The following is a 14,070-nucleotide window of genomic DNA, read 5'->3' as shown; positions in this document are numbered from 1 at the left end:
TGAGTGAGGTGAGTTTTACCTCCTGCAACTTCAGGTGTCCACGGATGGTCTCATTCCCTTCACTTCCTCCTTTGCTAATGGAGCCCAGCTGACACAAACCTCCTCCCAGAGAAGCTGCCTACACTGCGGCCTCAGCCAGCAAACTATTTTCTAAACAGCTAGTTCAGTTGTAGAAAACCAAAGGGCTGACAGCCACATTTAGTCAGATGAATCCCAAACTTGCTGTAAATCAGGCCAGCGGACAATTACTACACACACAAAAATGACTCTCAGGGACTTGCTGCCATTTAGGAAAGCCACTGGAATGGGTCATTGTGGCTACTTCTGTGAGAACACCAGCTCCATGCTAAACCTCACCCAAAATGCAAACACTCAGGCATTTTTAGAGTGGGAAAAGAGTACAACAAGAGTCATTATCCTAAAGGATGAACCCAGGGTGCTCTCAGTAGGCAACCCCAGCCATTCCAAACACCATTTCAAACCCAGCAGAGTTGGAGAAATCAGAGGAAAGCACTGGGGATGGTCAGATATATGAAATGACTTCCCAAAATAGATTCATGGTCTACTGGGGGGTGAGGACACATGAATCTGTTCCAAAATAGATTCATGGTCTGTTAGTAGAGGAGATGAGGGGGAAAGCTGTTTTTCAAAAGAAATGCTAGAGAGCACGCCCTGAAATGATCAGTATCAGTTTTAAACGAACAAAAGGGTGTTTGCTTTCACCAGACAGCTCAGCTGAACTCAAGCAAGCACCACATTACGACTGGCAAAAGCTTAACAAGGCTCAAAGCAATAGGAAAAGTTAATAGAGGTCAGATCCATCAGCAGCTTTTAGCTATCTCTGTTAGGACCCATGGTCAGGACCCTGAAGGGTTGAAACCTCCTAAGAATAGATGGCTATGCTGCAAAACACTGTTTAAAACATTTTCACAGCTCCCTCTTAAAACATTCTGATTCTTTCCCTGCTTTCTTCAAAAGAAGCTATGTGCCTAAGCTTGCTCCCTTTAAACCTGACCCACTGGAAAACCCGCTTCCTTAGAACAAGCATCATCTCTGCTGGATCAGTTACTAAAAGAGAATGAACTGTCAGGAGTCCCTTGTACTTCTCAAAGTTTCAGGCAACTTGCTCAGCAAACAAGGGGAAAACCTCCAGAGTCAGAAATGGTTTGCCCCAGGCTTTACCACAAAAGCATCAAAAGCCATCAAAAGCCAAACTGGAAAAGCTGCCCTCATCCAACTACTCCACAGTGACACCCACCACAGGACATCACTGGGTTTATTCCTGCTACTGGGAAATGTACTGCTCATAGCCCCCATTTTCAGAAATACTCACATTTTTGATCCTTAATTTCCACAGCAACCCTTGCAAAAGCAACGCGCCACATATTGAGCAGGGTTCAAGCTGAACTTCCAAAAATCAGGCACAACAAGTAAGCATCAAGTAAGCAGGAACTTGGATTTTCAACAGCTTACGACCATTTGGTGTCAGACTCATTACCAGGGCCATTCTTCCATCAAAAGGGATAAGATACAGGCACGTCACTGAAGTCTAGACGCACCTTGCCCATTTTTAGGCAATAAAAGTGCCCCCGTTGGAGCCCAAGGTCCCTCTATGCTGATGGGAAGATACCCAACAGAGGTGCATGTCTTGCCCCAGTGCCTGCTAGAAGTGGGATAATCCCAGACTTCACCTCCCTGGGGGATATCACCTGAATAAAGGATATCATCATGCAGAGAGCGCTGGGACCCAAAGATCAAATGAGAAGCAGTTTTAAACAATCATATTTTCAAGCATTATGAGATTGATTTTTCTACCCCATTATTCACTTCCTAAGGGGCACCATATTACTGCATTGACTGCTCAAGACAAACTAGAACAGGAAAGAATCACATGGACTCTGCTACAAGCAAATGGAGTCTCATCACGTCAGGGGAGTCTCAAATGTCAGCAAATCTAGCCAGCCCTAGGCAAGGGGAGCTGAAGGGAACTCAAGGTTTGCTATAACAAAGTACTGATGGATACTGAGGTGCCTCTGTCGGTTCACCCACCAGCTCTTCACTCAACTTTGGACCCTCTATCTGGTTTTGGGAAATCAACAATTCATCACCTATAACGGGACAAAACATAATACCCCAGGTTTGCAAGTACAAAAGTAACCTCACTGTTGACTGGAGCTCCAATTCACACCAAGTGCCATGGAATCAGGAATGCATCTGGGATTGTATCAAACAAGGAGATTATTCCCCCTTTTCTTCCCGTCCAGTGTCCTGGAGAGGAAAGGGGTTGGGGGCCTCTGGGAGCAGTGGAAGGGCATCCACAAGAGTGGTGGAGAGCATCTTGCTAAGCCAGCCATTTCCTAACACTGCACAGATTGTACGTCCAGCTTAGCGCAGGGATGCTGCAATGGTCTTTCACCCTTTGAGCCAATTGTTAGCTTTTCACAGGAACCAGCGGGGAAGCACATGTGAAACCTCTGTGGGGCTGGTGAGTCTCTCCATGCCTTGTGTGACTCTGCATGTAGATGAAGCAGCTTCGGCTTTCGGAGCTGCTGCTGCTTAGTTCTCAGAGAAGTCCTTTTCTCCCGCTTGGCTCCCTGCTGCGACAGCCCTTTTCAGTCTTTCTATCCCCCCCCTGCCCCTCCCCAGTCTCCTCTCCTGCACAACACAGGGAAACTCGACTGAAATAAAGACCCAAGAGAACATGGTTCATTTTCTTCTCTTCAATCCATTTTAGAAAGGATTTTTAATTGGCTAAAAAAAAAAAAGATGCTAAAGGAAACGCCATGGTTCTGAGTCGTCTTGAACTGGTAGAAATAGATACCACTATTTAAGCATTGCTGAGTGGAACAAGCAAGCATGGGCTGTGAGCAGGAATTTAAAGCAAACTCAGGGATGTTTCTAGTTTCTTTAAAGTCTAACGTGTTTACCCTCAAAACTTCTGGAAGGGACAAAAGGAGCCAGGAAGCCCACAAAACGAGAAGCTTGAAGGATTTGTCCTTCCCACACCATGTTAAAATAACACAGCCTCAATAAGAAGAGGGGAGTCTGGGAGGCAGCTTTCATAAGCCAGTTCAACAGAGACATATACCTCAATGCATAATTAATAAGATTTCATCCCAGAAATGCTCCTCTTGCACACATAGCCTACAGTAATTGTAGGAAGCTGCTTGCACATTAAGTATACTCCCTGCAAGTGATGTGACAACACCGTGTGAATACATAATCTGGGCCACAGAGATGGGAGCAGCAGAGCTGTGCTGCTGAAATGTGCTTCCCACTCATTCCTTGCCTGCAGTTTCAACTGCTTCAATGTTCTTGGTTGGAAGCTTTTCAAATCAGCTCTGTATTTTGGGCCCCTCTGACTCGTGGCACAATAAAGAGCCTATCTGAGAGCAGTAACAGATACTGCCACCCCAGCATCTTGTCAATGATTTCTCTCAGCACAAGGATATGCCTGGCATGTCCCAGAACACTCCACTTTTACAAGGAATGAACCCAAACCCATGATCCTAATCCCATTGACATTCATTCCGGTTTGACCTCATGAAGCAGGTTAGTACCACTGATGCTACTCATGAACATTTAAAGCATGTATCTGCATCTCAAATTACAACAACCCCCTGAAACCAGCCATTAGTTCCAAATAAATTGCCCCCCAAGGGAACTAGTCATCTCAGAGGGAAATTGGAAGGGTGTGGATTAACTGGTGTTATTATCTCCCTTGTGGGTTTCTCACTTGAGCTGAAAAACCCCAAGAGTCTCCAAGCCCAAATTCAATCCTTTTCACAGTAAACACAGCAGAAAAGGCCTCTTCCTGCATAACACAACCTCTTATACACTGTTTTGCTTTTTTTAATGATAAAAATCCCCATATGCCATGACTATCACGGGGAACTCACAAGGAAAAAAAAAAAACACTCTGAAGAACCGTATCATCAGAACAGCCAAAGTAGGTCACAGCCCAAAGGGTCCATCTAACCCAGTGTCCTGATTTCCACAGTAGCCAATAGTGGACACTAAGAAAACAAAAAACCACACACACATCATCAATCAAATGGTGACATTTCCTCAGAAAACACTCTCTCTACCCTCCAACAATTTATGGCTTAAGTCACCATAATATTGGCTGTCAACCCAAAGTCTTCCAGCCTCAAGGGCATTTCAAACATTGCAAAGTACAAATCTCCAGTAACATGCATAAACTTGGCAAGTATCTGAGAGCTTCAAGCCCTGCATCCTGTTTTCTGGGAGACTCAGATGCCAACAAAAGTGCATTTACACAGCAAAACACATTCAGAGGATGCAATGATAAACTGCAGAATTTAGTATTTTGAGTTCCTTTGACAACTGAACCAAATCATGGTCTATTTTGCCCTATTGATTTATGGTAATAAACATGTCCTGGTGCTGTGGAAATACCCAGCAATAGGTCAATGATTACGTGAGAATATGATGATCAAAACTGGTTGTACTGTTGCAAGCCTTTCTGACTCGATGTATGTGATAACAGAATCCCAGTTTTACATTAGTGACTTCACGTGTCCTAAAAAGCTCAGTGGGGAAAATCTTTGTTCTCCCAGGTTGACAGTCACGAGAGGAACTTCAGGGCCTGTGGCATTAGAGTTTAGCTGGAAGTTCTGTATTTGAAAGGTCTTTTCACCAAACTCTCTAATGAAAACAACACTCACGCATACATCATTGTTTCCAGCATCTTAAAAATGACAACAAATCGAGTTCATCCAGGCTGTGCTTCTGTGCCTTTTCCTGACACCACCTTTCAAGGTTTTCCTCTTGGTATGTTATTTATTCATGCAGATACTTTCACACACGCACCAGAATTCCAGTGAACGACAGGAAAAATGGCAAACAGGAAAAGAGAAGGGTCCCTGCCTGCCTTTTTCAGTGCAAGCTTCAGAAACGTTATCACTTGTGATGGTCTTAAATCTCATCAAGCCAGAAAGTGCAAACAGACAGGATCAGCATGAGATGCAAGATCTTAAGCTTCCCTTACCCATTGTAATTAACACCTGATAATTTCAAGTTAAGAACAAATTAAAACCTTGACACCCACAAGAAGGGAGCACGTGGTTGAGCCAGGGATTGATTTGGACTGAGCAGTTCCTCAGTTAATCAGCAAGCAGACAGCTTGCATGTTTTAAGTTTTACATGGTGAAGGTTAAACTTGTTTCCTTAGTCAGTATTCCTGGGGCTAACTGCAGAAGATTCAGCCTTAAGTAATTAGGTAATTGAAGTTGAATCCTTTGAGGTTATCCTAGAAATGTCTCGCTGAATGAGCAGCAGCAGGCTAGGATTAACTTGACTGAATCAAGAGACAATAGCACTAATACCACTGGCAGCACAGCAGCTATCAGCAAGACACAAAGCTCTCCACTGTCAAAATTATTACAGGAATAGGGCATCTCGCCCCTCAATTACTGTCTTACCTGAGGGGGGGGCTTCTTTAGCAGCACAAGAAGGGCTTGCAACACCAGATTAGAGAACCGTGGTCCAATTGGGACATAATCTGAAAGGAAAAATGCATTTTAATGCTCACTAAGCAGATGCACACTTAAGCCACGTCAATGTGTGAGCCAGTTCAAGGCTCTCAAAGGAAATGGTTCCTGATCATTCCCAGTTTGACATATTTCAGCATTTCTGTTATTTGAACTCACCCAGCAGCCTCTCAATGTCATCCACAACAACGCAGCTGAGCTGGGACTTGTACGCATCATCAAAGATCTAAAAAGCAGCAAAATGACCCATTGTTACCTCTCAGCACCAAAACTAGAAGAGTCATGACAGGAGCCGATGACCTGTTTGTAGCCAAACACAACAGTATGCAGAGGAATAAACAAAGAATGGAAAAGCCAAGGACCAAAAGACTAGACTCTACTACCTTCATTTAATTCAGAGCTCAGTTTTCCTTTCTTACCCCATACATAAAAAAGCTAGTTGCTCTGTGTTTCATTGTAAGAATGGACAAAATTGAGCACATTTCCTGTTTTATGGAGCTGGAACAATACTGATCATATAAAACTACACAAATCCCCCACAACTGCAATGCAATTATGAAGATTCCTACCCAAGCTGGATATTGGTTACTTTTCCTTAGAGCACACTGCAGGGAGAACAGACCTGCTCAGGTACGCATTAAGCCTCCACATCACCCTTTAGAGCAGCAAACCAGTGTCCTGCAAAGTAGCACTAAGGACACCAGCGGTGCTGCAGGCCTGCCTCCAGCATCCACTGATTCAAGTGAAGTCCAAATAGCTCCTATTTGAATCTCAGTTACAAACTGGGCTTTCAGCTATCAGCACACTGCTTCTCTTAGAAACTATCCAATCCTGCAACAAACTGACCTTAGAGCAATGTTCCACTTAAATGCTTCATTCAGTATCATTCAGCTAGAAGAGTAAGTGCTGGCTTGCTTCAGCAAATGAAATCTTCCTTCCTTCCTTCCACCTGGCTACTTGAAATGATTTAAGCTGTACAACGTATTTGCATTCCCCCAGCTTCCCAAGTTGTTAAAACTCTTAACATTGCCACCTCCAAACTGCTCTTAGTCTCATTCAGTCAGAATCTATTCTCAGTGCAACCCTAAGCCCTTCCTGCCTTCATCTTTGCAGGCAGAGCTCTAGCTCACCACAGATCAGGGGTTTTGTTCCAGTGTCAGTCATGATTACGTATCACACCCAATTTGGACAGAACCCTGAAATTCTCCAAGTCACTTAGTGTCAGTACCACAAAAACATTCACTGAGCTTCATAAATAAATATATGCACAGGAATTTAGGACCTGCAGAGAGCAGAAAACACAATCACAAGGATAATTCCTTTTTCTGTCCACCAGAGAACATAGAATTGGACTTTAATCAAGCAAAGGAGTAGGGCACATGAGTACCTTCTTCATAGCTTGGCACTTGGCAGTTTCAGAAAATCCAATCATCTTATCAGGAGAACAGATCTTGATAAAGGGAAAGCTGGATTCTTCTGCTATTTTTGCTGCTAAAGCAGTCTTCCCACTGTGGGGTGGACCTGAAATACAGGACGAACGTCATGAAAAAGCAAGGGAGAAAACAGCTTTGGTAAGGCTCAGCATGGATCTCTTCAGTGTGTTTAGACTATCATTCAGAGATCCCTGCATCCCCAAATGACCTCTTCTTCTACTTGCAGAAGGAACACACTAACTCCTAGTACAGTGCAGTCCCCCAGATGAAGGAAATGGATGCAGCTGTTTGAGAACATGCAGACTAATTTGCCACAAAACCAACACAAAAGAGGACGTCTCACATTTTGTCGGACTGGCACCAAAGCCACCACTGTGCTTGTATTTGGAGACACTTCTTGAAATATATGTATGCCTCTTCTAAATATGATTTCTGCAGGTAGTGTGGCAAATAGCATGTCAATACCACGAATACCAAGTAAATACTGACAAAGGTAGCTTCTTATTTGCCTGAACTCACACCAGACCAATTCAGAGACCAAAGCCACATCTTTGTCTATACATCCAATACAATTCAGTTATGGAGAGGCAGAAAGGATTGCATACACATGGCCACCTAATTCTTTTTCTCAGTTTTTTACAGTTCTGTTTTTCCTCTCACGTGTTTCTTTTATGTCCAGTTGCAGGATGTACCAGACGACCACTTGGGCAACTGATAGGAATAGTCTGCAGAATTCACTCGACGGTTCTGGGATTGTTTTGGGCTTTTTTCCTTAAATTTACCTTCCAGAAGAACGCTGACCAAAGGAGTGCGATCACTGTTCTTAGTCTGTTGAACAAGCAGCTCCCCATCATCCAATACCCTCGTTACTGGATCACCCCACTTAATAATACCATTCATGATGTAGCTTGCATAGTCTTCCTGGTTGGTTCCAAATGCCTGTATTAAAAGAAGGAACATTTATTTAGTGAGCAATTTTGCATCACATCAGAAAAACAAGAAACACATCACCAAAGTGACCCGAACCAAGACTCTGGAAGATGCTTAAGTGAGAGAGTCAGTACTGCAAGACCCATTGGTGACACACAACATTCCAGTTCAAGGGACTGAACACTGGTGGAGACCGTGCACATGTAGAAACATATTTTTCACACACCCTCAAAACAAATTCCAATCAGTGCAAGTTGTGAGTGGGTTCTGAATGCACACCCTTTAAAGGCAATTCTCAAAAATGAGGCTTAAACCTCCCACTACAGACCACAGTGAAGTTGGTATCCATTGACTGAAGCAGCCAAAAATAGGGAGCGTACATACAGCAAGAAGAAACTCCAAACTGCTCTCTTTATTTCTTCTATCCCTTTGTACGATTCTTGCACGCAAACAAATGGTGCAAAACAGCTATAGCAGAAAGGGGCTCCCTAATTTCATTCTGACAACACACGACACAATATGTCAGCCCATGGTGCACCACTGTCTGTCTGATCCCAGAAGGAAGTTGTTACCTCACGTCATTAACTGCACTGGGTGACTATTACAGGAGTTACTCGTTGCCTACTTACTGGTTTGATGTCGTTCTCCAACGATGCAAAGAAGTCTCCTCTTGTCACACGCAAGCTCTCTGCCTTCTCCATATCCACCTCCACTTTGTTGCTGGCCTAATAAAGGCAATAAAAGACACTGAAGTACAGCAGTACCACACACAAACCCTTATCAACTTCCATCCATGGATCCAATCCTGTAGTTGGTCTATGTCAATAAGAAAAATGCTTCTTAACAGGACATTCGTTGGACATATGCTGAACACCAGTGGAGCCATCATCATCTTCACACAGCTACACCCATATTCCAGCCTCACAAAGTCATTAAGTAGTAGCTGTTCCACTCCACTGGGTGGAAAGCTGAAGTGAAGAGTATGGCCATGACCCTGCAAAGTAGGGAACTAACCATTCCATTTAGAAGCTGTAGAAAAAACTCTTCATTATGCTTCCTGGCTGCTGGATTAGAAGGGATGAAGCCTCCTCCACTGTGTGATTTTTCTCAGAAAGACACAGTTTGGTTTAACCCAAGTCTCAATCTACCCACCCCATCTTTGGCAACTAAGCCAAAAATAAGTATTCTTCACACACATCTATTTCAGGAGGTTTGCATTCTCTATTCAAGCCATGTACTTTCCTCTCCACACAAGAAAGTTTTTAAGGGGATTGGTAAATATTAGATTTCTTTCTGCTTTGCCTTTATTTGCTTCAGTTTGACCAAAGCCATGAATCTTCCCAAGACAGTGCTATGAGTACGACTTGGAATAAATAGGCTGCAGTTAACTTGGCTCACACTGAACTCCTTTCTATATGAAAAGCATCACCTTTTTCCCCTTCTTCCATTCCCAAACCATCCAGCAACATTTAAAAGCTAAAGACTGGAAGCAAACACACAGAGTAGAGACAGCACCACCGTGACCTTCTCTTGTCAACCATTTCTCAACTAAAGGTACCGACTAGGAGTGACCGAAAGCTGCTCACACTGGAGCCAGAAGGGGGTTTTAATTCTTGAAAACAACTTGTGAGCAGCCTTTAAAGCTGAAAACTTTATTCTGATGCCTGCAGCCTTTAAAGCCAGTTGGAGATGTGTTACTGGGTACCATAGCAGATGTTCCACCATAACTAATTGCTCTACATTCCAAAGCAAGTATGATTTTCAATGAAAGTTACATGAGCCTGTAGAACACCACCTGCTTCTACCTGAGAACTGAACGGCCCTACATGATCTGACAGCTCAGAAATAGGGGATTTCAAGGGGTTTCTTGGAAGCAACCTCTATCACCTTTGCCTAAGACCAAGGTGAAGGATGAGTAAAGTAACTTTAGCCCTTACAGATATGTCTCAGAGACATCCTCTAAATGTTCCATCCCTGGCAGTGCTCAAAGCCAGGCTGGACATAATCTTGGGCAACATGGTCTAGTGTGAGGCACCCCTGCTCATGGCAGGGGGTTGGAACTGGATGATCTTAAAGGTCCTTTCCAACCCAAACTATTCTACGATTCTATGCTCTACAAGAACAAGGAAGGAAAAAAAAAGGAATAAAAATAATCACATTATGCTTGTCTTGTAGAGTAGCAAATGCAGCCTCCAGACAGCAACCTCAGGAACCCACACTGGACAGTAACACTGTGCCAAAGAAGTAACTGTAACCAAAGGATGGCTGAAATGAGAGTCCCTTCTCCCAAAAGCACCCACCATGCAGCAACACATACCAACCCAGTGGATCTTTAGTACAGGTTGATCACTAGTCTACTTTGCAGATAGAAGTCAAGGTACTTGAAACACTATTAATATATTCTTGAAGTTGTTTGTACACTTAATAAACAGAGGGGTGAGGATGGGGGTGTTTGGTGTCTTCCTTTCCTAGCCTTAAATGAGTTAGAGACACACATACTTTGAGAGATTATCAGCAGAGTTTAAATGATTTAGAAGAAGAATACCCCTTGATTTTCAATTTGTGCTCTTGCTTCTGAAAACTAGGTCAGGCCTTTGATGGAGATTTGAAATTTTGCAGTACTTGTAGGAGAGAATAAAACACTTTAGTGTATTTCTGGCTTTTTAGTGGATCATCTGCCTGAAGACAGCTTCAGAACAAACAATCAGATTAGCCAAAAATACTATATCCAAGTGTTTGAAAAGAAAACCAAAGTGTGGCCACTTCCCATTTGGAACATACCCACATATGTAAAGATGTCAATCACATACCAACCTAAAGGAGGGGACTGCACTCTTACATTTATGCGTTGCCATTTTCTCTGCTTCCCCTGTCACATTCTGGTACAACAGGGAATATATCAAAAACACTTACGGTCCCCAAAGCCACACAAAATTCAAGCACTTGAAAAAAACAGCAGCTATAAGTAAAAATAATTTATTCAGGAAAATGTTTTGCCTGAGAAGGGCTGGTTTTTATTTTTGTTTTGAGACAGAACACAAGAAAATGAGAAACTGTTGGTGTTTGTGGGGCTTTGGTACTTTGTAACTTTGCAAGTATTACGGCTATACAAGAAAAATGAGCAGAAAGAACCACTTTTCCTTTAGAGAATGCTCCCAAGAGACACAAAAGTCTAAGTAACCAAACGATTTCTCTCACTTAAATAAAAGCATGTTGTGTTTTCCTCACATTCAGGTTTGGACAGACTTTTCAGTTAAAAATCCTAGACCAGTGCTGTGGAATTGCTGTCAAAGGTTTTTCTCTGCAGTAACCCCAGTTCTTGGCCACTAGAGCAAAGGGGCTGTGCCCTTCAGCCGCCTTCTTCACAAACTAATCATCTCATATTTCAACACCAGCAAATACTGCGGTTTGCATCTGGATTAATATAACCTGACATTTCATGGTCCTTAACTGCTTTCTAGTTAAAGATACACTGACCTCAGATAATCAGCAAGCACGGGGAAGCAAAGCAATGTTCCTCTGGAATGGAAGGAACCATGAATATTGTATGTCTCCTATGGCTGATCATCAAGTGAATACTCATTTGAAATGGAAGACAGGTTCCAGCAGAGATCTTTCCTATATGACTGGCTGTTCTCACTCCCACCTCTTGACTCCTGGGTCCAATCCATATCACTGAGCTCAAGCCTTTACTTTCAGTTTTTATCAAAATACATTGACAATCACCTTCCATCCCCACTGAGCTATGCAAGAGCTTCTTCGAGGTCAAGTGGCTCCATGAAAGGTGCTTAGATGAAAGAGGTAATTCAGAACCACGTAAAAGCACAATGAAATGCTAGTGTCTGTATGAATTCCCTCTCCTAAGGTAGGCTGATACACCATTTTGAAGTAAACACTCAAGAAAAGATTCCAACCATAATTATTTTCTCCTTTTCTGCCCCAGTGAGAGATGACCGGACTGACCTTAATGTGTCTGTTCATAGCAGTAGACTGAGCAGCTCGAACTAACCCTTCCAATTCAGCACCACTGAAGTTTTTAGTCTCCACTGCCAGTTCTGCAATGTCCACGTCTTCAGCCAGCAGCTGGTGCTCCCGCATCCGAACCGTGTGGATATGAAGAATCTGAAATCGACCCTTCTCATCCGGCAAGCCTGAGATTTTAAAGACAACACATGCCAATCAGCACCTCAGTACAGCAACTGCAGCAAAGCCCTTCCTGCTCCTCAACAGGCTGGCTTCCAGAGGCTCTTTCTCGCCACGAGCAATTCATTCTTACAAGCAGAGTATTTGACAGTGCTTTTTGTTTGAGAACATTCAATTACACTAATTGCAGAATCACCTCCCTCGACCTGCTGGCCACACTGCTTTGGATGCAGCCCTGGGTACAACTGGCTTTCTGAACTGTAAGTGCACAGTGCTGCTTCGAGTCCAATTTTTCAACCCCCAGTATCCCAAAATGTTTCTCCACAGGGCTGCCATCAATCTATCCATCTACGCTCCAGGCTGTCCTCATGGTGGGAACTGCCCTGCCATTGAGCCGTTGACTACAACTCTTTGGACACAACATCCAGCCGATTCCTCATCTAAGGCTTCATCCATCAAACTCCAATTTCTCCCATTCAGGGGCAATAATGCTGTGAGGGACCTTATCAAAGGCCCTATGGATGTAAGGTAAACTACATCTGTAGCTCATCATTTATCCACCAATGCAGTTACTCCACTGTAAAAGGCCACTAAACTAGCCAGGCACAATTTGCCCTTTGTAAAGCCATGTCTGCAGTCTCTAATCACCTCCCTGTCCTCCATGTGTTTCAGCATACCTTCCAGGAGGATGCTTTATGATCCTGGTGGGCACTGAGGTGAGGCTACCTGGTCAGGAGTTTCTAGGAGGCACCTTACTCCTCTTTTATCAAGCAGGTGTGACATTCCCTTTTCTCTTGCCTTCCTGCTATGACCTTTCAAATACAGTGGAGAGCAGCTCAGTGACTACATCATCCCGGGATGCATCTTGTTGGGTCCAATGGTCTCATAATTTGCACTGAATACTATTTGTGCTGAGAGTATGTGAAAAGACATTTTAAAATGCCCATGGTCCCCAGCAGTGGTCAGTCCTTACCAACTCATCATTTATCCTAATGCCCTGCTTAGTTTTGCCAACTGAAGATGCAGGTACTAAACCTGTAATGTTATAGAGGGAGCTGCATGAAATTTAGCCCCTCTGCCATCCCGGTTAACTGTTCACATTATGATAAATATTTGCTTTATTATTAAGCACATGTGAGCTTATGCACTGCACTATACCAACTTGCTTACCAATCTCCATTTTCACCTCCAGCCTCCCTGGTCTCAGCAGAGCCTCATCAATCAGGTCAGGTCTGTTGGTCATTCCTAAATTCAAAGTTAAAAACCAAAATCAGCATTATTTGAGCCTACTAAGTGGGTCTCCAACTCCTGAACACAGCCCACAGAGTTAAGAAGATACCCCAAAGAATCTCAAGTAAACAGGCAAAACATCCCCATCTTCAGAAACACAGGAAAAGTCATGCCCTGAAGTAGAGTCGATAGTAATCAAGCCTGTACTTGTGACTGTATCTGCAGGGCTCCTGGCACCAGGTCAACTAGACAACACAGCTAGAGAAGCCCCAGTCCTTCATATGCCAATACATATCATTCCTTGCAAGTTTTCTTAGACTATGAATCACTTGTTATCAAAAGCAAAAGAAGGAAGTTTTTGAAAGCAGCAATATCAGCCAATTTGAGTGCTATCTCCCTTTAAATCTGCTCCTGATGCTTGGCAAATAGCAGACATTCAGTCTGGATTAGCCCAAACAGATCTAATACCACTAATGATAACTTAGTTGACCTGCAATGAGGAAAGTATCAGCAGTTTTCAACCAGAATACTGTAACAGAGAAAAGTAAGCACCATCATACCAATCACCAGGATGTTATTGAGCTGCTCTACACCATCAATTTTAGACAGCAACTGGTTTACAACAGTATCATGAACTCCAGTGCTCCCCGCCATGCTTCCTCTCTGCTTGCAGATTGCATCAATCTCATCAAAAATGATGATATGCACACCGCTGTTTGCTCCAAGCTAGTGGAGAGAAAAACATGTCAGGAATGCCACATGTCATCACTGAAAGCCATCCAAACAAAACAGTAACTTCTCAACAAGCTCAGCCCCACAGA

The 14,070-nt window shown here is 43.3% G+C and overlaps 1 protein-coding gene across 2 annotated transcripts in view; it reads right to left on the bottom strand.

Annotated features, from left to right (window-relative positions):
* NSF (N-ethylmaleimide sensitive factor, vesicle fusing ATPase) overlaps nucleotides 1-14,070 on the bottom strand; it is a 50,898-nt gene that overhangs the window by 7,862 nt on the left and 28,966 nt on the right. For both annotated transcript variants that reach the window (XM_062631813.1, XM_062631812.1), the window contains exons 9-16: nucleotides 13,810-13,975; nucleotides 13,190-13,264; nucleotides 11,840-12,027; nucleotides 8,506-8,601; nucleotides 7,729-7,885; nucleotides 6,901-7,034; nucleotides 5,673-5,739; nucleotides 5,445-5,524 (exon numbers count right to left, since the gene is read on the bottom strand). In XM_062631813.1, the coding sequence (XP_062487797.1) occupies nucleotides 5,445-5,524; nucleotides 5,673-5,739; nucleotides 6,901-7,034; nucleotides 7,729-7,885; nucleotides 8,506-8,601; nucleotides 11,840-12,027; nucleotides 13,190-13,264; nucleotides 13,810-13,975 (963 nt within the window). The remainder of the gene's footprint in view (nucleotides 1-5,444; nucleotides 5,525-5,672; nucleotides 5,740-6,900; nucleotides 7,035-7,728; nucleotides 7,886-8,505; nucleotides 8,602-11,839; nucleotides 12,028-13,189; nucleotides 13,265-13,809; nucleotides 13,976-14,070) is intronic.

This window comes from Pezoporus occidentalis, unplaced genomic scaffold (assembly GCF_034315485.1).
Source record: "Pezoporus occidentalis ecotype Australia unplaced genomic scaffold, CSIRO_AGI_Poc_V1 ctg375, whole genome shotgun sequence".
Taxonomy (NCBI): Eukaryota; Metazoa; Chordata; class Aves; order Psittaciformes; family Psittacidae; genus Pezoporus; species Pezoporus occidentalis.
The sequence above is the reverse complement of the archived record's forward strand: the minus strand, read 5'-3'. Positions and strand labels throughout refer to the sequence as shown.